At 37.4% G+C, this 24651-nt stretch overlaps 1 protein-coding gene across 1 annotated transcript in view; it reads right to left on the bottom strand.

The window, feature by feature from the left end:
- Positions 1–24651, bottom strand: part of LOC122803768 (1-phosphatidylinositol 4,5-bisphosphate phosphodiesterase beta-2-like) — an 805974-nt gene that overhangs the window by 556321 nt on the left and 225002 nt on the right. Inside the window, exon 7 of the mRNA XM_044073456.1 lies at positions 9494–9574. Within this exon, the coding sequence (XP_043929391.1) occupies positions 9494–9574 (81 nt within the window). The remainder of the gene's footprint in view (positions 1–9493; positions 9575–24651) is intronic.

The raw sequence follows: 24651 nt of genomic DNA, 5'->3' as shown, positions 1-24651 counted from the left end.
GAACAAGGCACAAAACCGACAGTGAGAGACGTTGTGGTATGGGCCTAAATAGGTGACTCAGTAAGAATGAAAATCTCTATGAGGTATTTGCTTTCCACAGGCAAGACAATTGTTAATTTTTTCTGACATTGGTCAGAGCAAGAAAAAAGGATCCCCAACGGGGTACTTATCTTTTTGAAGACTTCAGGTCTGAAACTCTAAAACGAAAATTTCAGGAGTCAGCCGACCTGCACTTGCGAATTGCTTCTGCTTCGGGCACCGCACGGCAAGGAAGATTGATGTAATGGCATCGGCTGCATGTTTTAAACACCTGACAACCTGACATCATGGAAGAAGTGACAGCATCTGACGCAGAAATCAGAAGACTCTGGTATTCAGACCGGCTGATGGCTACCTGCAGGCAGATGATCCAAATGTGATGACTGCAACAGTGAAACATGAAGAACATCTGCCTTTTGTTGAACAGCTGCAGAATTCCTCCCAGTTAGAGTTTTCTCTTCAACTTTTCTAGTTGATTTTTTCAGGGTCTCTTAAGTTTTGTTGTTCTTTTCTGGCATCCATGCAGTGTGGTTACTAGCCAGTAAATGAATTTACTAAAACTAACAGAATTACTAATCCTTATTACTTAGTTTCATTTAAGGTGTTGATCAGTGTGCAGCTATCTTGGAAGTCAGTACTGAGAGAATTGTTATTACAAAAGGAAAATATTCTTGAAACATATTGTGGATTCCTTTTTGCTTATAAAGTATTACTTTGGATTACTGAAACATGTTCGAACTATCCATTTTAACTAAAAGTGTTATATGCACCGTCAGCTGTTGAATGTAATCTTAATGTTGATCCTATGGTTACTGTATTAATGATGTTTAGAAAATAGCCTTGGAGAATCAGTGATCTCACTCAAAGCTCCACATTCCAATGGGATGAATTAATGTTTAGGAAAAGTCTGGTAAAAAAAGAAAAGCGCTGCTCTTCTGGCATGAAATCAGTGTGCTGAGACTGAAATCCTTAACTAGAATAATCAGTTCCTTTCCCATCAATAGACACAGCTCTTAAAAAGCCTCATTTAGTACATGGGGAAATAAAATAAAAATGAATACAAATAAAAAAAACTAACATTAGAAATGCAGCAGCAGAGGTTAGAAAGACATTATTTCCCCTTATTAACTATGGCTCTTAAAAGTCTGGTTAACAAGCAAGAAAAAAAAGAACTAAATCAAGGAACTGGAATAGTAGTTATAAGGAAGTGTGTGTGTGTGTGTGTGTGTGTGTGTGTGTGTGTGTGTGTGTGTGTGTGTGTGTGTGTGTGTGTGTGTGTGTGTGTGTGTATCAGAGCTAACTGCACTATATGCATCCAACAGCAATGATCTAACACATGTCATTCCTGGTATTATTTATGTATTTCTTCATTGATTTTTTTCAGAAAACATCTGACGTGTACACAGTCAATAAAAATCTCTGTAATTGCAAGGCACATTTTTGTGTGTGTGTGTTCCTGTCTGTCTGTGGGGATTATGTTTGCCTGTGTGTGGTTTTGGTGAGTAGGGTGTTCCACTGTGTAGTTTGTTTTAATTGCTAAGTGAAGTGAGTTCACAGTGTGTGCAGATTTCTCGCTATTGAGATGTTGCCCTTGTGGGAATGAATGATGCTGAATTACTAAATAACAGCGTATTGGTGCAGGGCAACTTGTACTGCTCAACCACTTTCTAGGAATACTGGGGCTATTTTTTCTACTCCTGTCTGACTGACAAAACTCATCATATTGTGATGCTTGTACATAAATGATATTGTTTTGACATTATCAAGACCCTATATCAGCATAGAGAAGCCTGACAGATGTATAGCACCCCTTTCAGGAGTGCTGACACTAGATATAACACCCCCTTCAGGGAGCACTGACACTAGATATAACACCCCCTTCAGGGAGCACTGACACTAGATATAACACCCCTTTTAGGGAGCGTTGTCACTAGATATAACACCCCTTTCAAGGAGTGTTGACACTAGATATAACACCCCTTTTAGGGAGTGTTGTCACTAGATATAACATCCCTTTTAAGGAGTGTTGACACTAGATATAACATCCCTTTCAAGGAGTGTTGACACTAGATATAACATCTCTTTCAAGGAGTGTCAACACTGGGAAGTAATTTTGGTAAGTTGACATAAATCCCCAGTTAAAGGCAGGCCTGCTTAGACAATATAATGTTGCAAACATTTCCATGCCTCCCCAGTACACCTCTCTATTACAGCACTTCAGACAAATGTGTACTGTTTAGTTCTGGACCCAATAATTACTAAAAATAACTCCCTTCAAAGGAACATGACAGAATGTTTAACACTGGCATGTCATTATCATTTCACTTATCTTTTACTCTCAAATCATTCCAGAATACTCAACTTTCCAGTTTGCCATGAACTACCGTCATCTATCATTTCACCTGGTCTGTCCATCAGAAAACCAGCAGGATAGCCAGATCTTTACAAATTTTCTTTCTTCATATGTCTGAAAAACCTCTTTTCTTTTCTGATAATATCAATGAAAGCAAATTTAGCATAATAGGCAAAAATAACACACCGTTCACCTCAACCCTAACATAATTTCCTTGCATCACCATCATGGAAAGCATTCCACCAGATCGGGTATATCTTTATATATGCTAAGACTTTCCAAATGGTTGTGTTAGCCCACAGCCAGTTGCATACTTCTTTTAACATCATGCCTGCACTCCCGTATTTTCTCTTAGTAGTGTCTGTATCATAAAACATACCTATTTCCATGCCTCTGAGATCTTCAGTGATAGTAATAATTAGCAAACGGATAACAAATATTCAGAACCTGTTAATATTTTTCTTTCTCCAACATTTAAAGTAAATCTTGAAGTTCAAACATTAAGAAACATTATTCATGCGCACAATTAAGCGAGTAACAGATACACAGGTAACACTGAGGTATTAGGTACTCAGTATTACAGGTATATTAAAAAGTCAGCTGTGACATCCTCTAGTTATAATAGTTTTAATACTATTTGTTATGACCTAAGGCTTTCAAAATTAAAAAAATTGTGGGAATGGAGCTGGCTTCTTATACTCCATGCATACTTTTTACCAATCTGGGTACCAGGCCACACAACTTTATATGGGGTCATACTCATAGCACTCCTGACATTTCATGCATGTAAGTGTTTATATAGTGTTATCAGTGTGATATTAAAATAATTTAAAAATAATTTGTGGCATGGGACTGCATTAACTTCAAGAGACTGGGTAAAGAAAATTTAATAAATAACAGACAAAATATTTTTCAGCATTACAGACTCCATAGTTATTTACACCATTCTAACTCCTCCATAAGCGACACCTTTCTTTTATGTCTGATACCACCAAGACAATTCTTCAATAATAAAAATTATTCAGCTAATCTTATCTTTATCTGTAGGCTGGCACAACAATTCAAAACATGTTTTTTGAAAATATTAGATATATGAGCAAGAAAAAAATAAACAGGGAATGCATACTAATTATTCTTTCCTTTAACTACACTAGTTTCTTTAAATAGCCAGTGTACTTGCTTCAATAACTGAATCGTAAAGTTAAAATCTTACCACTCGCGAATCATATCTTTGAAAAAATCAGTCTTTTAGAACACTGTAATTATCAAAATTAAACAAATATTTTTGTTCACAGTACTTCTCAATCAAACTCAGATATCTCATATTTTCTTTACCAAGCTGCATTAAATTTCTGTTCCCTATACTTCACAGCAGGTAGGGTGATAGACTAGCTGCCCTTGACTGCCCTTTTAAGCCTAGCCAACTTCCCTTTCTGTGCTTGAATTAACCTATCTCATTTTGTATAGACCGGCCTTACTCATTCCATGGTTAATAATTATATGTTACCTTTAATCAAAATTATGGCAAGCGCATAGATAATTTGAGTGGACCCATGCATGGCATAAAGCATTTAGGAGCTGCCTCTGTTCATCAGTCATAAAGGGGGCAGTCCTGGGGCAAATGTTCTGTTTCCCATCCATAAATCTAAATTGCTCTTGAAAATGAACTGGGTTGAACTTTGTTTCATGTGGATGGGAGGTCTGATCCATAGCAGCAGCATTCTCTGTGAACTATACCTGTCCCTCCAAACCATTCTATTGATGTTGCAGAAGAGGTTTACATCCTCAGACTGAGTATTTCTGATGCCATTTGACTTCCTGATGTGCAGTAAATTCTTCAATAATGGGTCAGAAGATGCCTTGTATGCCAGAGGTGACCACTTTGGAGTATGTAGGATGCTAGGTGTAATGACAGGGCTTTGAGTCAGCCCATGTAGGACATGTGATTAGGCTTTGTATGCTTTTAGTAAGGTATCTCTGTGAGTGTTCTAGCTGTTACATGGGTCTGGACAGATACATGCCAAAGGGGGCATTATATTTAATGACGGGCCTGATGAGGGCTGAGTAAAGGGGAATAATGACATCCCTAGATCTAGACACAATCCTTTTGTTTATAAGCTGTGCAACATAGAAAGACTTTCTTACAACAATAGACATATGTGGTCAAAAGTTAACTTGAATATGGACAGGGATGGGCTTTGTAAACAGACATCCCTCTCTTATGAATGTTCCCCTGCTGTGTTTCACAAAAACATTGCCCATTTTCTGTTTGACTCCTGCGTGCATCTAGTTCTATTTCCACTGAACTCACAGAGTTGCCTGGATCTACAGTCCCTATGTAATCACTATCTAGTACTTCACAAACAGACTGGTAATTGGTAACTCCTTTAACTTAGCTATCACTCCCTTGGCTTTAGTACAGGTCATCACTTTGTTTGTAGAAAACACTTGCATCCAAACTGGAAAAATGAAAACTTCATTTTAGGTTATTTCTTTTATATCTTTAATAGCAACCATGAAGTGTAGTGTCTGTTGAAAAGTCACATGCAAATAATCATAACCACATGCAATGTCCAACCTGCTATCTTGTATTTTCTCCCTAATTGCCACAGTTGCTACACCACCTGTTCTTTCACATCATAACAAATTCCATGTAAATAACTAATCTTGTTCTCTGAGACATTCAACAGTAACTGATATTTTTCATTTCCCAGTGATGGTTTTGGGAATCCTGTCCTCTGTGTCATCCACCTATGGACAAATATCCAAACTAAGCTAGTGTAAATCCAGTCCTTTTCTTCCAACTCACCACTCAGTCTCAGGCATTTTCTGTGAGCCTTACTATTGCAGCTACTTGTTAATCCACATTTTCTGCCAGGCCACCAAGTTCACCTATTCCATTTCACACTTCTGCTAATCATGCAGAACCTCAGTACTACCAACTCTGCTTGACGTTTTCTAGTAAATCCGTCTTACAGGCCTGAAATATTCAATATGCCAAAATTCATCTTTTTCAACCCTCTCCTTACTTCTTTAAAGTTTAACTAAATCGATTTAATCACCTGTAGCACAAAGTTACAAAAGCTACTAGTCTTCTCAGTTTGTGCTGCTGCATATTTCTTCCTGCACAATTATGTTTTCAGTTAGCTTTTCTGATGTCATTCAGTCTTTGATATCTTCGCAGTCTATAGTTTTACTAACTCATGTCCAATAATCTTATCTAATCACAAAAAAATACATTTAATTAGCCCTAGTAAATGGAACAATCAGGGAGGTAACCCACTTCTTAAGGCATGGTGAGACTTTCACTCTACATGCCAATATAGTGCAACTTCCTCTCTACACTCCCAACAGTTTTGATGTTATAGTTTTGATGTTATGGTGCAACTTCCTCTCTACACTCCCAACAGTTTTGATGTTATAGTTTTGATGTTATGGTGCAACTTCCTCTCTACACTCCAACAGTTTTGGTGTTATGGTGCAATGATGATTATTTATCCTTTAATTTCAGCAAATGTTCCATCTTGTACTTTTCTAGAAATAGTGTACTGTTTTCCTATTCTGTGGAAGAAGCTTTAATTTCTGTAACTATGCTAAATCTAAACTTCAGTGATCACAACATTATGTCAACTATGGATAATAAATGTAAAGAAGTTAGTCATCTAATGTTAAAGGGAATTACTAACAGATGTGTGGAGCTTGGCTTACATCAGTAATTATGGCCTACACTGGGGGTATAAGCTACCTTTTTTCCGTAGAAACGCTTAAGGAAGTTATCAAACTTAAAAATGAATAATGCTATTTTACTGAAAAGAGAGACAAATAATTAAAAGGTTTGCAACCAGTTTTAAGTGTGGACTCAGACACCTTGTACTGTACTTTGCCTCATATAGACTAAGATGGCATGGGATATTATTCAAGGTCCCTTTTGATTTGAATGCCTTATTTAAGTTATGTGGCACGTAGTGGAAGCATAAGCAGGGGGTGGAATTAGGTTTACAAGTGTAGAACCTAGGCAATAGGCAGACTTACCTTCCAAGGACTCTTCTTAATTCAGAAGGATCTAAACCAATGTTTCCTTACAAAAATGTAACCTCTTTAGATGAGATGCGTGACAGGAAATTCAAACCCAAGATGATGCCATGTAAGCTTCTGCATGATGGTAGGCGCTAAGACATGAACAGAAAGTAGAAACCTATGGCCGTCTTTAGACTTTTATGGTAAAATGCTGGTGTGACTATAGAATATTCATTCTGGGGTCTGCTGTACAAACAGATAGTACACAGAGAGATCAAACTAACCAACAAATTGAATGAATGAACAAATCGGTATCAACGTTGGATTCTTTGTCTAATACCATTCCTATAGAGTGACTCAGTTTGGAGTCTGATAAAAGCATTTGCTCTTCCTCTTAGGTTAAAATCTTTTCAGGATGAGGGGGTGCCAGTTTGGGGAGGGCCTAGTGTGCCAGCTGACTTAAATTTGGCCCTGCATACTACATCATAACTTTCATTCTAGATCTTCATAAGCCTTCTGGTACTAAAAGGTCAATGTTCCCACATCACACTGAAACCTACTCTTCTCCATTATGGGTCAGTGATTTTACTTTTCTTTCATGCACTGATATAGCTCCTCCTCTATAATATTTGCATATTCCATGTATTTTACATATCTAGTCATCAGCATTAATGACTTTGTCCAATGGACAAAGCTGTACCCTGCTGCTATGGTTATCCCTGTCTGAGTATAGATTGGGAAGTACAGAAGAAGGACAGAGGACTCCATGAATCATGACAGGTTTACCTTTTCTATGGGAAGAATGAGGAACAGCAAACCACAGAAGCACATTCTATTGGTACAAAAAACAGATCTTTACAACAGTACGCACAGGTCATCACAACTGGAGAGGCATGTACAGAATGCATGTCCATTCTACATAAGAACCAATGCATGTCCTGGACATGTCTTGTTGTTTTACAGGATGGAAAGGAAAGTCCAAGAGGCAATGTGGGTGTGATCACCTAAGCCCAGCAAGCTACCAGCCAAAAGTATTGGAAAATAAAATGATACCACTATTAGGGAGTTATGACTTGCATTGCCTTATACCTCAACTATTACATCACATGAGATTTGGTCCTTACAAGCCTTCTTATCATACAACCATACGGAGTCATACATTCCTCTATCCTGCCTGATATTAGTACCTCAAAATATCACCCTATTGTTGAATCTCTCTTTCTTTATAGGAATACTTTTCAGTAATTACATCTTCAGCCCATGCAGTGAGGGTGAAGGCAGGATATCATCTGTGATTGGCTTAGACATTTCCAGTTATGTAACTAAGTCACAAACTACAAACCAACAGTAAATCTCAAACTGCAGAATAAAATGGAAATGCAAAAGATTTCATCAGATAAAAGCAGTTAAAAACACATTTGTTTTAAAAAGGTGTGTTTTTTAACTTATTTTATCTGATGAAGTCTTCTGCATTGTATTAGACGAAAGTGCTTATCTTCTTTTGTTCATTAAATGGTGGTTCAGTGTCCATTATGTTTCCATTGTATTATGTACTTAAATCCCTCCCCATGGATGACAGCAATGCAATGCTTAGTGCAGATACATCCTTCCACATACCGGCACCTGTGATTGGCTCATCTATTTCCAGTTATGTACCTAAGTACCTCCCCATAGATGTGAAGGTGCAGTGCAATGTCAAGTGCAGGTGCATGCTTCCACATACCAGCATCTGTGATTGGCTCAGACATTTGCAGTTATGTACCTAAGTCCCTCCCCATGGATAACAGTGTGCAGTTGTATGCTTCCACATACAAACATTCACAGCCACAGTACAAAGCACTCTACATCCATATCCTCTTATCAAGTTTCACTTTAACTGAATTGCAACTCAATAAAAAAAAAACGTCACTGAACCTCCAGCCTGCACTACTCGGAAGCGCATCTGTAACTGGCTCATATAGCTCCTGGTGCTAGTCCTGAATATAGCACCACCTCCCCTTGCCTCTTCAAATGAAGAGCAAAAAAAAAAAGACTTTAGTTTTTACTGTAGACAATTGATTGGTACATTTGGTATCAGTATGCCAGCCTACCCACTGTACTGTAAATTTGTTCTGCATAACAAAAGAGAGAGAGAGAGAGAGAGAGAGACTGTTGGCTTTTACTGTAGAAAGCTGATTGGTACAGACACACACTTCCTCAGTTCTTCAACTTAAGAGAAAAAAAAATCATTGTTTATTGTATAAAGCCACTTGGTACATTTTATAGGTCCATAGGTAAATATTAGGCTATCAATCTGCAAGACTATTATAATCCTAGCCAATAGCCAGAGATCTGAATTAAAACACACACACACACACACACACACACACACACACACACACACACACACACACACACACACACACACACACACACACACACACACACACACACACTTCAGTTCACTTTTTTTAAAAAAAAAATATGTATATATATTCTTAGCTTAAGGCACACTAACTGCTGAAGTGCCTTTCTGTACCGACATTCAGAAATACTGGTACAGAAAAAAAGTGTAATAACTGAACTTTTCCATCATACCCTCTAACACTTCATGCCCAGGTTTGCTGCCCCATTTGTCCCACCCTTGCTATGCTACTGCTGGGAAATGAGAGCTACCTAGGGCTCTGTGGGGAGTGGGGCATTTATTTCTCCCTTCTTAGTGTTTATAGGTTGTGTTCAGCATTTTCAGTTCATCAAATTGCAGATTTGATGACTCAATCAATCTGCGACTCTAGATACTCCTTGGTTGGGTTTGCCCTCACAAATATCCACCCTTCTCTACAGAAAACACATCTAGGGGCTTCTGCAAACTAATGTGAACTGATATCAGCAGCCCACTGCTGCCAGGTCACTGAAAGAATGAGTGCCACCTTAGCCAAAAATTAATTTGTATAGGTTTTGGTATCACTGAAAATAAAATTATATCCTGTGTGCATTTGCAACTTATAAATAAACACACTGAATTTAATTGAGTGTTATCCCTGTAATGTAACTGCACACAGAGTATTCCAAAGTATATGCACACACAGTAAACAATGGTCTTACCATGTTTTTTAACACCTTCAGAGTCGGGTCCTTTTTCTGCTGTATCAGTATTTGCATTGTCAGTTTCTGGGGTGCTTCCATCTAAAAAAAGAAATACACATATTAATTAATATAGTGTGAAAACTAAAACAACATGTTGTAAGCTACACTGACATGAAATAAAACGTCATAAAATGTAAATTCCTTTCTGAAGTTCGTATGCTTTTTCCTTATTCTCACATACGTAGCATTTCTGTTTAGTTTTTAAATGCACAATATTTTTCTAGTCGATTACAAAAGTAATGAGCATTTAAGGAATCAAACTAATGCCACAGAAATGAAGTTTTGCAGATAGACGGGTTGATTCGTAGACACAGTGAACAGCTGTGTAAAAGGGTTTTGTGAAGTCTGCATGTATGTGGTCTTACAGTAGAAGTGTTCATGAAAAAGAATCACCCGAGTTAGACCATACAAGATGGAACCAAACCATGAGTTTGGCAGAGATGTATCCTGCACTTTGTCATTATTCCATCAAACATAGATGAGTTGTTCATCACTTCTTCTGAGCTACCAATTTTATATGGCTTCCTTGCTTTTAAAGTTGGGCTTCCTGTGTAAGATGGCATAGTTTCCTTGCCTTTAAAGTTGGCCTATCTCCATTTAATTTTTCCAGATCATTTGAGTTTCTGATACCATGACAGGAATGGACCGTATCCCTAAGTCAAAATATAATTAAAGCTCAGGAAATTAGTATTGTTTCAATCTTTGATGCTAGCCAAAAAAGTGTCTTTGCAGCACCCGCAATGTGCCCAAGATTGACTCCTGCAATTCATACAGTTACATGTACTGGTAACACATATAAGTACAATCGTAAATTCTTTTTTATGAAATCCTTTGCTCCTACTACTATTGGAGCTGTCTGGGTATCTATCTTCCACACTGCCATCATTTCTGCCTGCAAATCCTAATATTTTATTAATTTGTGTCTCTTTGTATGTAAGACTCTGCAATCACTGGGTGCAGCAATTTCAGTGATTAATGCTGCTTTTATCTTCTTTTCATGGAGAACTATATCTGGTTTTCTCCCATCTGTTTTTTGAACTGTTGGTAATAGGTGAGCCCATGTAATATAAACTTTATAATTCTCAATAATGCTTTGTCACTCATGTTTCCAATGCTTCTCAGTTACTTCAGTATAATAATATTTGCACAATACCCAGTGCAACAGTCTTGGCACGTTATTATACCTTTTAATATACAGGCCCTCTGCCTTTAGTGGATCACACCCAACAAGATGTGTGACTGTTTCCAGTTCTGTTTTACAGAACCTGTATTTATTTGTTTCTCCCACATGGGTGGCACAGTGATGCAGTGGTTAGCATTGTTGCCTCACAGCAAGAGGTTCTCCGGTTCGATTCTCAGCTGGGGTGCCATCTGTGTAGGGTCTGCATGTTCTCCCTGCATTATCATGGGTTTCCTCTGGGTAGTCTGGTTTTCTCCCACATTCCAAAGACGTGTCTGGAGCATTTCTCCTCTGCCGGCCACTGAAAATAGGTTCTGTCCCAGTCAGACTTTCTTGGTAAACAAATGTTAATAAATAGATAAATAATATATTCAATGGACTTTGTAAACCAGCATGTATGTAATCCACTATTCTGGGCAACTAATTTTAACCTTTCATCTTTTGTTTTTAAATTCACCTCTTTTTAACCATTCCTGTATCAGATCCTGATCAACATGAGATTGTTATAAGAGTTTTCTGTACTTGCAACTATATTTATGCCTTTTCCACATTTCTTGCATTCTCATCATATCCTTTTCCTTATAGCCTATATATTTTTTTTCCACATTCAGTTGCTGCCTCATTGTTGTCTTCATCTGGTTTGGTTTCCATTCCCACTTGATACTGATGTGTCTAAGATATGATTAAGTAACTTCATTTGTATAGGCATATTTGAGCATTTATTAAACTCACATTAAAAATAGAAAGAACTACAAACAGCTTCTCCTGTGCATGGCAGCAGAAATCCAGAAAAATATAGAAGATGTATTCCTGCTTAAAACTGGTCTTCTTGTGCTGTGATCCCTATCTGAAATAAAGCAATTTGTTTTGCTCTGCAGCTAGTTCCTAGATCTGACTAGCTTATTTCTGGATTTGTGCACTAATTAGCCACCATGTCCATCATAAATCATAATCCTTATAAGGGATTACTATCAGCAACAATGCTTTACTGGAAAGGCTCACCCAGACTCTGCCACAGTTTGCTGTGAAGGAAAGGTTAGTTTGCTTTTTTATTTTTTGTATTTTGTATTACGCTATTGCCTTTTTCTATTTTGTATACTGTGATTTGTTTTCTTTACACTGTGTTCTACTTGTATTTTGCTTTTAACTGCATATTAAAACTTGAAGAGAGACCAGAGCTTTGTCTCTTGTGAGTTAGACAGAATTTTGCCCACCCTTTCACCCTGTTACTGTTGTGTTCTTAAACACCACTCTTTTTCTAGTTGCCTACCCCTATACCCCCATACCTCTCAACCATCCCGAATTACTCGTTTTCTACCGAGTTTTGGGGTCCCAATAATGGGGTGCTACGATTCCCGAGTGGCACCCCTTCATTTCCAATTTTTTAAATCTATTTTTAACACTTTTTTAATTTCCGTGCTTTTGGAGCTGATGTCATCATGTGCGCGATGACGTCAGCTCCATCAGCCTGTCGGAATTAAGCTTCAAGGGACGTGCAGACATGCGCGCGTCTGTTTGAATACTGGGACTCGTTATCAACTGTTGTGAATACTGCCGTTGGGTCTGGAGTTCGTATTCGTTATGGATTCGTTTAAGAAACTGGGACTGTTTGAATACTACCATCCGGAGTTCATAAGAGACTGGGACTGTTTAAATACTGCCGTTGGGATCTGAAGTTTATGTAAGATGCTGCCGTTGGGTCCGAGCAGTTCATTATGGAGTTATTTTGAGCCAGGACAATATCTGCAGCTGCTTAAAGGTAGTGTGTGTGATATAGAAGAAAGGTTTGTGGATGGTTGCAGTTGCTCATAGGGTCACAAAAGGAAACAGAAGCGACTTGCAAATGTGGATGGATAAGGGACAAAAAAGCGATGTAGCACCGGTTTCCTCTATACAAATTTTCTTTGTGATAGTTACGGCAGGGGCAAATAGTTTTCATCCCAGCATTTTCTTTGCCATAAATGTGTAATGGGTTATTTGTTCTATATTTCTGATGCTGTTATTTTTAAGATTCCTACTTTTTTTTGTGTGCTTTTAATAGTTCAGTAAGTCTTACTGGGGCAGGATTATTAAGTAAAAAGAAACTAAAGTCATATGGTCGCTTTTATCTATGGTGACTTTTTTTTAAGACAGAACTTAAGGCTACTGTAGGTAAAGTAGCAGGCTATATATGCAGTTTCTCTGATGGGACCACTAAAATGGGTTACTTGAAGACCTGCACACATGATAGACATGACTTCTTATGGAAGAGTATATCTAGTAAATGCGGTAGCAACAAATCCTTGTAGTAGTATAAATAAAAGGCATAATAGTGTGACAATATCCATCCATCCCCAACCTGTTTTTTCCCATTTTTTTTGCTCATGGGGTTAGGGCATCACTTTGACAATTATCTGCCAATGTTCTCACAGCCAGGTGTGTGTGTGTGTGTGTGTGTGTGTGTGTGTTGGGGGGCTAAACTCACATGTAATTCAATCGTATCAGACTTTTTTTTTAGGAATAAATTAAAATCACTACACTCATAACTGTGGCATAAAGAGGCCTGCTTATAATTAATTTCATGTGGCTGTTTAACATAAAAGAACGTTTTAAAACCAATGAAAAACAGACGTTTCTGTGTGCACTGCATAGAGATAGGGGATTGAAAACCATTAGGAGCAGCTATATATGTGATGACAACACTAGTAAGGCAGCAGCAGAACTGGTATGTTACCACATGCCAAGCAGGCAAATAATGCACAGTACATACATAACTTGTGAATTTATTCCTCATATTTTTGCTCTGCTCCTCATTAAATCTGTGGTTTTAAGGATTTTTGTTGCAAAGCACTGAATGAATTCACTAAATAATGATGGGCATTTGAATTTTAGACCATATTCTTCAGAAAATAAATGGTAACACAAAACCTTTTATTCTAGCAATTTTCAAAGTTTATAAGATCAGTTAAGTATTTGAAATTTGTCCTTATTTGGACTCTGTATTCCCCATTATTGGCTTTGTCTGTGTTTTTTGTGCTAAGACGTTGACAGCTATGGTGAGAAATGACAATTGAATTCTGTTCTGTATTCCCCCATTATTGGCTTTGTCTGGCTATTTTGTGCTAAGAGGTTGACAGCTATGTTGAGAAGTGAGAATTGGATTCACTAAATGATAGCCATTTAAGTTTCAGTCTAACTGTCTTTCAAGAAGCTGATGATATGGCATAGGGGTATGTTCTGACTGTAGTGCACAGGGTCCTGGGTCAGTCTTGACAGTGAAATGCATGGTGGCAGCATGTTTTATTCTAGCAACTTTCCAACATTATACAAACAATGATTAAAATGTGTCTCTGGTTTTTGCCCTTTTGCCCCCCCCCCCACCCATAAGGGAAAGATGCCTATGGCTTACACTACTGTCATTCTTTTTATATATTTATACTTTTATGATGGAAATGTTCTTAATTGAGCAGTTTTGTGGAAAAATGTTCAAACTATAAATTAAAAATGTGCTCTAACTCAATTCTAACAAGTGTGCTGTATTATACAAGGAATATAATTTAATAAAGTCTGGAAGGTGTATCAAAGAATGCATGTATGTTTCTTGTTTTGTGTGCAAATGATGATTTGAAAACAGCCCAAAGGTAATCTTTATCCACCACTGGCCTGATGCATTTTTTTTGGATGTGGTGTGGGTTTCAATGTTGTTTTAATGAATGTGAGTTTCAAGGGCAGAGAAGTTTTAATGCCAAGTCTATTTTCATTGTGAGACAGTATTGCTTTGTTTAGCAGATACCCATTCTTCATGTTTGTGCATTGTGCTATAAAATGTAAAAATAAAATCAAAATAATCATTGTAGAAGTAAGCAGTATGCACACATTAGTGTTTATGGTAATTGGGATGAAATAGCCAGGTAATGGGACACTGGAATGGCTGTAGGAGACTCTGGTGCCATATTTTAGTTGTCTGTTCTTCAGTTTGCATTTGAAAGTTGTTATCCCACAATTCATTGAAGTGGGCGAGGTTATGTAATTATGTATGCAAATTTTATGTTAATCAGCGTACAGATTTGTACCTATTTTTCACGGGCCTTGTCCAGATTTTTGATGATTCCAGGTTGAGAGGTATGTATACCCCTATTGACTATATATCTTGTTCCCTCTCTCCTTTCACAGGCTGGTGAGTAAGCACATTGTGAAAATACTCCCCTTCAACTATTTAAATTTATTGGCCATCCTACTGTATTCCATATTACCAGAACACAAAAGTGCCCATTCCCTTTCAATCTATCTTGCGGTTTTAAAAATAGTGGCTCTCCACTAAAACTTAACTTTTTAGACTAAAAAACTTAAGTTACACACTTTCATATCTAACTGCTTAGTGCACACTGCAGTGTTTAGGATAAACCATTTTTTCATCTTACGTTTAAACATTTAGTGCAAGACCACCAGTTATTGGAGAGCCCACATTCTGCCTCTCAGTAGTTATCTTGGGATTACTGCTTCTGTTTTCTCCTGGTGTGAGAATGAGTCCAGGGACATTATTTCCTGGTGACTGTTGATCACCAGAAAGCCTATTAATTGCTTTATAGGTGACAGCTTGGAATCTGTGCTTATATTCAGGTCCTGGTGAGAGAAGGAGCAGAGTGCATTGATTCCTGACTGCTTCTGGTTGGAGAGTGAGCGTCTGTGCTTAATGTACCTGATTAGTCCAGTTGCTATTCAAGGCATCAACCAGAAAAAGGCTACAAGCCTACAGACTTTTGTATCATCTGGGACAAGACTGTGGATCACCAAACAGGCTATGGCCTGCTTTTCTTTTTGGGATTGGTGCTAGCATTTTGCTTCTGGTGAGAGAAGAAGCAAAGGAGCATCATATCCCAATGGAGTGAAGCTGTGGTGAGACCAGCACAAGTAGTAGCCAAGCAGTGGCCATTTATGACACCCCTCTTTTCATCACTCTTGACAAGCTAATTATTTGTTTTCTTTAAGTACTGCATGATTTGTTTCTAACTACAGAATATCTGCCTAAATACTTCATCCTTAAATTTTCAGGGTCTGCTTATTAGTTTCTCCTCAAGTGTTTGGCAGTGCTCTGCACAGAATGAGGCACCTTGAGTGACATTTTTCCTGTAAAAGCACAATTGAAATTTCTTCCATACCTAGTTGCACACAAGACAACTAGTTTGCAGTGACAAGCACTGTCCACATAGTTGCAAACCTCCTGACAGTGATTGATATTCTCACTCCAACAGTCTAATCAATAAAAAGGGTCTGTTGCCATGGATATGTACTTTCCTACTGTCTTGGTGGATATGGGCATCCTGAGGCAATATTGAAATTACCTCATGTTTACTGACAACCACTTAATTCTCAAACAAACTGATATGGTATGTGAGAGATGTATTTACACATTGTCAGTGGACACAAAGTTCTCACATAAAAGTACTCCTAATGTCAATAAGGTTGTCAATAGTACACATGCTGCACCCATCACGCACAATTCAAAGCAGACAAATAGACCCAGATATGCTGATGCACTTACATGTAACCTTCCTAAACCACAAAGACCTCCTAGAGGAAGTAAACATAAGAAATACCTTCAACAGCCCCAAATGCGCTCTTTCAAAACAACACCCGCATCAACACATAGAGCCTCTACCTTTAAGCCCATAAGGCAAGTCACCACACAATCCAACATTCTAGTCATTAGAGAAAGTTAGGGTCAGTTGCCTATCAGGGCCTAGGATCCATCACATTACACATGCACTCAGGTCATTGGACCACAATTACCAATATGACTCAGTCATAGTCCATGTGGGAGTAAATGACCTGAGATGTACCTCCCTAGACTATATGAAGAGAGACTTCATGGAGCTCTTGGAATATGTGTCTCAGGCTGGTATGAAATTAGCAGTGAGCAGCATTTTACCTTCTCCAAGGAGGATACCACAATACAAACAAAAGATGACTGACTATAATAATTGGCTTAGTTTTTGGTGTCATTCTAAGGGGGTGCAATATTTGTCAGCATGGAAGGAAGTGATCAACAGGCCATGCTGCTTTGCCAGGGATGGTCTGCCCTTCTTCCCACTAGGCTTTCAGATATTAGCTAAAACATTGTCTTCTCCCATAGTGCCTATTTATGCCAAACTGAAAGTACTTCCGACATAGCAAATCAAAACCAAGAAAATCTAAAGGTATTACTGCTCAATGCTAGGAGTCTAAACAAAAAAACTACACTATCTGGAAGCTCTCTTTACCTTAGAGAATGCTGATGTCTGTGCGGTCACTGAGACATGGTTTAAAGCTGCAGAGAGCACGCCAACAGTGCAAGGTTATAATGCCTTCCACACATTTAGGCCAACTACTTCACAGGCAGGGACTAAAGGTGGAGGTGTCTCTATTTAGATCAAAAATAAATATAATTCAAGGCAGGTCAACCAGGACAATGCACTTGAGCTGCTCCATATTCAAATCACAATAGCTAAAATCCAATACCACTTTCTTGCAAGCTATAGGTCCCCCACTATGACCCTGGAAACCCATACCATGTATTTAAACTTATTAGAAACACTAACCATCCAACCCAATACCATATTCATGGGTGACTTTAATTACCCCACTATTGACTGGGAATCTTATATAACACCAAATGTACATGCACAGAAATTCCTGGATTTTGTAAATAAATTCCCTGGACCAGATAATCAATACACCAACTAGGGGTGCAACCATACTAGATCTGGCCCTCACTAATGTGGGGGACTGCTGCACACCCCTTACTGTAATGTCTTCCCTGGTAAGGTCAGACCACAAAATGGTCTCCATTGAAGTAAAACTAAAACCTGGGCCCCCAGCTAAACCTGGAATATTCAGGAACTATCCTAAGGCTAACTTCCTGGTATTAAGTGAGAACCTGACAAAATTGCAAGCCCCCATAAACCCTGAGAACACTTCTGCCTATGCAGAACTGTTCACAGAAACCCTGTACAAGCATGTTAATAGCTGCATAGAGGTAGCTGTACCCAACCAGGAAGAAGTAGAGAACTAACTAAAAAAAACAACAAGCCTCCTTGGTGGAATCACAAAATCAATCGGATGTATAACAGAAGGAAAAAAATAATGGCAAAAATTAGGAGGTGCAGCACCCAGCAGGATAAAAGCACTCTCATCAAACTAAACAAACAACTCAGAGGACAAATAAAGTCGACCAAAGCCAAATGTGAGTTAAGTTTGGCCACCCAAGCCACTGACAGACACAAAGCATTCTTTAGCTATGCCCGCAACCTCAAAGGCAATACACAATTGTGTGCAGAGCTCATTGTAAATGGAGCCACCTATACTGAGCCAGAAGATATAGCAAACCTCCTGGTTGATACATTCAACTCCAACTTTACTCCCCTCTCCCCCCTCAACCTTCCCTCAGGAAATATCATCAGATATAAAATCTCCTATTATCACTAGGGAACAGGTCCTTAATGCTCTCTCAAGACCAAGAACACTGCATCAATGGGCCCAGAAAATATCCCAGAATACCTTCTAAATAGCATGAAACATGACCTATCAGGGCCTCTGAAATTACTATTTAACTGTAGCCTCCAAACAGGATTTATGCCTCATGAATGGAGAAAGGCAACAGTCATCCCTCTGCAAAAAGGTGGGCCATCTGTAGACCCTGGAAACTACAGATAAATAAGTCTCACTAGTCTTATATGTAAAGCCATGGAAAGAATTATTATGGCGATGATCAATAGAGATATAATAAACTTCCAGACATTGGCCCCAACCCAGTTTGGTTTCATCAGGAGAAGATCATGCCTACTCAACATGGTGGACTTCTTTGAGAAGGTCACCAAAGCAATGGATTAGGGTAAAATCATTCATACTACATACCTTGACCTGGTCAAGGCATTTGACACAATATCCCACTTGGGCATTGTTGACAAACTCAAGAAGTTAAGTACAAACCCGTAAGTCACATAGTGGATAGACAACTAGCTCACAGACAGGACCCAGGAAGTTAGAACTGGTGAGTCCACCTCTACAAAGAGGCAAGTCACAAGTGGAGTCCCTCAGTCCTCAGACCGCTCCTTTTTGGCATTTACTTCTCAGATGTCAAGGCCAATGTCAGTGGTCTCTGGCTGACTAAATTTGCAGATGATTACAAATTAGGAGCTGTCACTGAATCTCACACTGACACAAATGTTCTCCAAGAGGGGTTAACACATACAAACAACTGGTGTCAGAGCCATGGACTAAAACTAAATACCAAGAAATGCATAATAGTATCCTTTGGGAAGTCATCTATCCCTGGTATCTATCATATTGCCAACACACCCCTTATAGTTGACCCAGTAGTCAGGGACTTAGGGACATACATAGATAGTAATCTAGCCTTTGATCATCACGTGTCTACAATGGTAAGGAAATTATTCTATATTGCACAACTTATAAACAAAGATATGGCATGTAAGTTCAAGGAAGTCATTGTTGCACTGTATTCAGCATTCATCAGACCAGTCATTGAGTACAATGCACCCTTTGGTATATACCTAACCAGGCATATCCAACAATTGGAAGATCCATAGACGTTCCTCACTAAAAGAATACAGGGCATAAGTAATATGTCCTATTCAGACTGCCTCAAGGCCCTATCCCTGTATTCTGTCTCCTACAGGCTTTTGAGGGGAGATCTATGCCTGCCATACAAAGCATTGTCAGATCCTACTCTGATAGACCTCCTGCATATCCACAAAAAAAAAAAAAAAAAAACAGTACCAGAATTACCCATTCTAAAGACTTAAACCTTACCTGTGATATAAATAGGACCTGCTGGAGAGAGAGGTATGTATCCCAGAGACTACCCGTTCTCTGGAACAGGCTCTCCATCCATGTGAAGCAGAGTTCCTCTCTAACCCAATTCAAGTGCAACTTGGGCAATTGGATGGGAAACTGGAAATTCATCCCTGGTGTGGCACCTATGTCTCTAATAGAAATGAGTAACCTGTGAATGATTCATCTCACAGGCCCATGCTTATACTTATCAAGAGTATCAGAACTTGTCAGAGATTTGGGATGCATCCCTAGGCTTAAAAAGGCCCTTGTGCTCATTAGCCTAGTAAACACTTATGAACCTACGAACGTATAAAGAGAAGCCTTAGGACAAGATCTTGTATTGAAATGCTACTGGTATGGTGTTATGGTCCAGTATCCCATTTAGGCTGCCATAACTGCTGTCTATAGTATACACAGTACCATGTATTCAGATAGTAATATGACTGCTGTAGATAGGTCTAATAATGCAGGGTCTGGAAATATGTTGATGCTTTTTTCTGAGTGTGAGAAGCTTGCCACTTTACAGACAGGAAGACAGGAAGCCTAACATACACTACTAAGTATATATATATATATATATATATATATATATATATATATATATATATATATTATGTGTGTGTCTGTGTGTGTGTGTGTCGGTCTGCCTGTAAGTTGCAGAAAGTTAAAGACACCCTACCCAATTCAGACAGACTGGAAAAACAGGAAGCCTGTCATCAGGGGGTGATGTGTACAAGCCTATATTGCTACTTGTAAATTCCTTGGGGTATTAACTCATGTAAGCAATAAATTGGTAAATTTGAGGTAAGCCTGGCTAGGCTTAAATGTCTAATTAGGGCAATTGCCTACTAACCGCCAATGAACTTATAAAGAGGCATTAAGACTGCATCACCAGGAAGTAGAAGAGTAAAGAAAGTATAATTTGGTATGATGCGGGATAACTAAGCTCGGACAAAAATTAAGACATTACCTCCAGTATGGCACATATGATATAGCAAAGGTTAGAGAAAAATGAAGACATTAGCTGCAGTGTAGTACATGTGGTATAGCTAAAGTCAGAGAAAAATGAAGAGGAGAGTGGCCAAGATGGCTAACTGACAGCTCTAACTAGTGAAAGCTCTGTGACTGGAAACTTTTCTCTGACAGAAAATACAATCAAAAAATTAAAATTTGGAGATATTTGTTAGTTAAATTTATTCATTAAAGGTCAGAGAAAAGATTTATAGTATTGTCATTTTCCTTTTAGACTGTCATGCACTTGGTTAACAGAGAATTTGCCTCATCATTTGCCACTCAAGAAATGCTAGTCAGGATTCTTGTGTTAAAAAAGACATCTAGTCAATAATATCTAGTATACAGGGTGCATTACTTACAATAGACTAACTGGAAATCAAAATGGAAAGTTTCAAAGAAGAGGCCCAAAAGAAGATGGAACATTTAGAAATTCATATAAAACAACAAACTGCACAAATCAGCAGTATGGACAAAGCTTTAAATGATCATGAAGGAAGACTAACTGAAAGTGAGTCTCATACTAAATTTCTTTTAAAACACAATAAGTGGTTCATAGACAAAATTGATGATTTAGAAAATAGACTAAGATTAAATAACATTGGAATTTATGGCATACCTCAAAAGTATGAGGTAGGCAATATAATAAACTTCTTAAAAACCTTGCTACATAACATATTAAATCTACCTGAAACTATCTTTTGGAATTGAAAGGGCACATACATCTCTGAGAGTACCCTTGAAGTAGGAAAATTCACCACCTAGTTCAATTATTGTTAAGTTTATGTCTAGTTTTGGAAAATATCAAATATTACAAACAACATAGTCTAGCTAACATATTAAAATAGGTGAACATATAGTCAGCTTTAACAATGGTTATTCCTTAAAGTAATGAATATACGAAAGTCCTGTTTACCACTTATAAAGGAATTTAAAAAGAAAAATATTAAAGCCAATTTGGTGTTTCCTGCAAAGATCAAATTATTTATTTCTGAAGGAACTTACATATTTGACACACTGCAGGAGGCTTCCACTTTTGTTAACAACAATAAAATCCTTAATAACACTGAAGAAATGGAGTGGAACAGTATATCGCTCAAGATACAAAGTGAGCTGAATTCCTGAAAAACTGCTTCTATAATTAAAAAGCTGAAAAATAAGTGATTTCTATTGCCTGATTGCAGAACTTTTATTTTCTGAAATAATAGATTTGTCCTTTAAGTAAAAGGTTTGATTTGAACTTTCAGCTTTAAAACTTATGTAAGTATGTATTTATATTTTAAGCTAAAACATTTTTCATTATGAGGAGTATAAATGGTTAGTTTTACTGTTTTACTATATTTACAGTGAAAGATTGAATATATTTCATTTAACTAGATATATAAGTGTATTTGAGTGGCTGTGGTGGTGCAACGGTTAGCGTTTCCACCTCACAGCAAGAGGTTCTCCGGTTCGATCCTCGGTTGGGGTACCTTCTGTGCGGAGTCTGCATGTCCTCTCTGTGGTCACGTGGGTTTCCTCCAGGTGCTCTGGTTTCCTCCCGCATCCCAAAGTCATGCTGTAGGTGGATTAGACACTCTAAATTGGCCCTAGGTGTGAGTGTGTGTGTGTGTGTGTGTGTGTGTGTGTGTGTGTGTGTGTGTGTGTGTGTGTGTGTGTGTGTGTGTGTGTGCCTTCTTTGGAAGGTTGGGCGCAGGGCTGGCAACTTGACACTGTAAAACTCCACTGCCAATCATGAGTGGACAGCTGATCCGCTGTGGCAACCTCTAACCGGGAAAAGCCAAAAGAAGAAGAAGAAGACATATAAGTGTATTTCTAAATATGAAATTCTTCCCACAAGAGAATGTCATTAAATTTTGCAAGCAATAGAATTGGTAACTTTAAGATTATATATGTTAAGAATGTTATTTCATTTATTTTACTTTGCAAACTGACACTCTGAGAAAGATCTAGAACAAAAGAATGCTCCAGCTGTGTCAGAATCCTGGATTCTTGCTTGCCTTGCTTCCCACCTTGAGCTATTCTGAAGAAAATCTAGGTCATCAAAGTTCATTACTGATATCTGTGAAAACAGAAAATAACTTTCTTTTCCTTGTTCTTTTTCAAGTATGTATGTGAGAAATCTACTCAAAATATCAGCTTCCTTTTTTCTTGTCTGAGAAGTGAAGAATTGGTAAAACAAAAGCTATAGTAATGCTTTATACTGAGCTGTTGCCGACATAATTTGCTTGCATTTTGCTGAATCTTAATAGCTTACTTTGTAGTGTTATTAACTCTAACCATACATATTAATGGAAAGAAGTAAAGTTAGATGATTCTTACTGAATAGAGCAGTTTAAAAGAATTGGGAAAAATGAGAAACTTACAGAGGTAATTAGGAGTTGAAGAGTGCTGTGACTTGTCATTTTCACATGCTGTTATCAAATTTTAATGTCAAGATGTTAAGCTTAGATCAGAGCAGCAGGCCATTTGATGATTTTATTTTCAAAGTAAGTAGTATTCGGTAATTTAATGTTTAGATGTTTTACATACAATAATTAGCCATTCAGGGATATTTTTTTTTCGATAGCTGAACACAGACCCCACTAATACTACTTGAAGTAACTCATTTCAGAAGTCAGAGCTGAAATTTGAGTGTTATATTGCTGAATCAGTACATCCATTTTGATAAAAAGCAAAGTCAATTTTTCAATATGTTTGAACCCAGGAAAGGAGAATGGAATTTGAATTAAGCATATTGTAACTTTTGAATATAATATAGCATGCAAGCATTTTTTTTACTTCATAGAAAAAGCAAGACATTTTCTTTGACTTTAGTAATGTACATAGCTCTATGAAGCAGTTTAATAAGCTAAAGGATTTTTAAATATTTTTATGCTTGTCATGTTAGAGTATTACACAACTTTGAGATATAGACACTTGTACTTTAAAAATTAATTCCGAGCTTTCAATAGATCTATAAAATATGTGCATATCTTTTAGCATGATAAATACATATGTGCATTGATTTCCCTTTCATATAATAGTATAGTATGTTAGGTTTACCAGTCACCTGTACATTTGCAAGTATGTTTACCTCTTCAGGTCCAACTCTGTTCTACTTGTTTATTTAGAGATTTACTTATAATAATGTTGAATGAGCAAATAATTTAGGAATGGATAATTTATGCTACTTTTACATAAATGCATATATAGTACACTATTTGTTGGATTATTTAATGTCTGTGATTAATATAAGACGATTATTACATTTTAATGTAGTAATGAAGGGAATAGTTTTAAATGGCAAAAATATAACTAAATTAATAGTCTCATTATTTGTAACTTATATATAATATTGAAGAATTTTTAGATATTGGTAGGTAAAGAGATAGTTCAGTAGTTTGTCTATTCAACAGGCAAACTAGAACTTTGGTATCCGTGGTAGATTATATTTTATTAGCAATATATACAGTTATAGTTGCAGACTTGTCTTTGTTTTTGTTATTCAAAAATTGTAGTCAGTGTGTATAAAAGAAGAATTAAAAATGTGGAATGTTAAGATAGTGTTAGAGGAAGGCATTGGAGTCTTATATACAATAAAATGAATATGGTGGATAAATGTGTCATATTATCTTTTAAAAGAAATATTTTTAAATACACAGTATGGATAGTTTTAATCTATTATCTATTAATGTAAATGGATTAAATAATGCCAACAAAAATAAATAATGAGATATCTAAAATGAAATACAGAAGACATATCTCACAATATGCAATATTAAATAAATGAGGTGATGAAATGTTATCATCTACTTCTTTTAACAAAAAGAGGAGAGGAACTGCTATATTTGGAGAAAATCTACATTAATGCCTAAGGTCAAGGAATTCATTAATGATCCCAAAGCAATGTATACATTTGTAATAATTAAATATAATAGCAAACTCTACACACTAGCTGATATTTATTGGATCCCTGGAATAGGTGCAAGAGTGGCTAAAGATCACTTAAACATACTACTAAGTCATTGGAAGAGTAGCTTAATTTTAGCAGGGATTTTAACTGCATATCTCATATAGAAGATACAAGTAAACAGAAGAAAGTTAAAATACTGGCATCAGCTAAAGCATG

The sequence above is a fragment of the Protopterus annectens genome, chromosome 6.part0 (genome assembly GCF_019279795.1).
Source record: "Protopterus annectens isolate FY-2018-M chromosome 6.part0, PAN1.0, whole genome shotgun sequence".
NCBI classification, from domain to species: domain Eukaryota; kingdom Metazoa; phylum Chordata; order Ceratodontiformes; family Protopteridae; genus Protopterus; species Protopterus annectens.
Note: the sequence above shows the minus strand (reverse complement) of the source record. Positions and strands in the feature narration are given on the sequence as shown.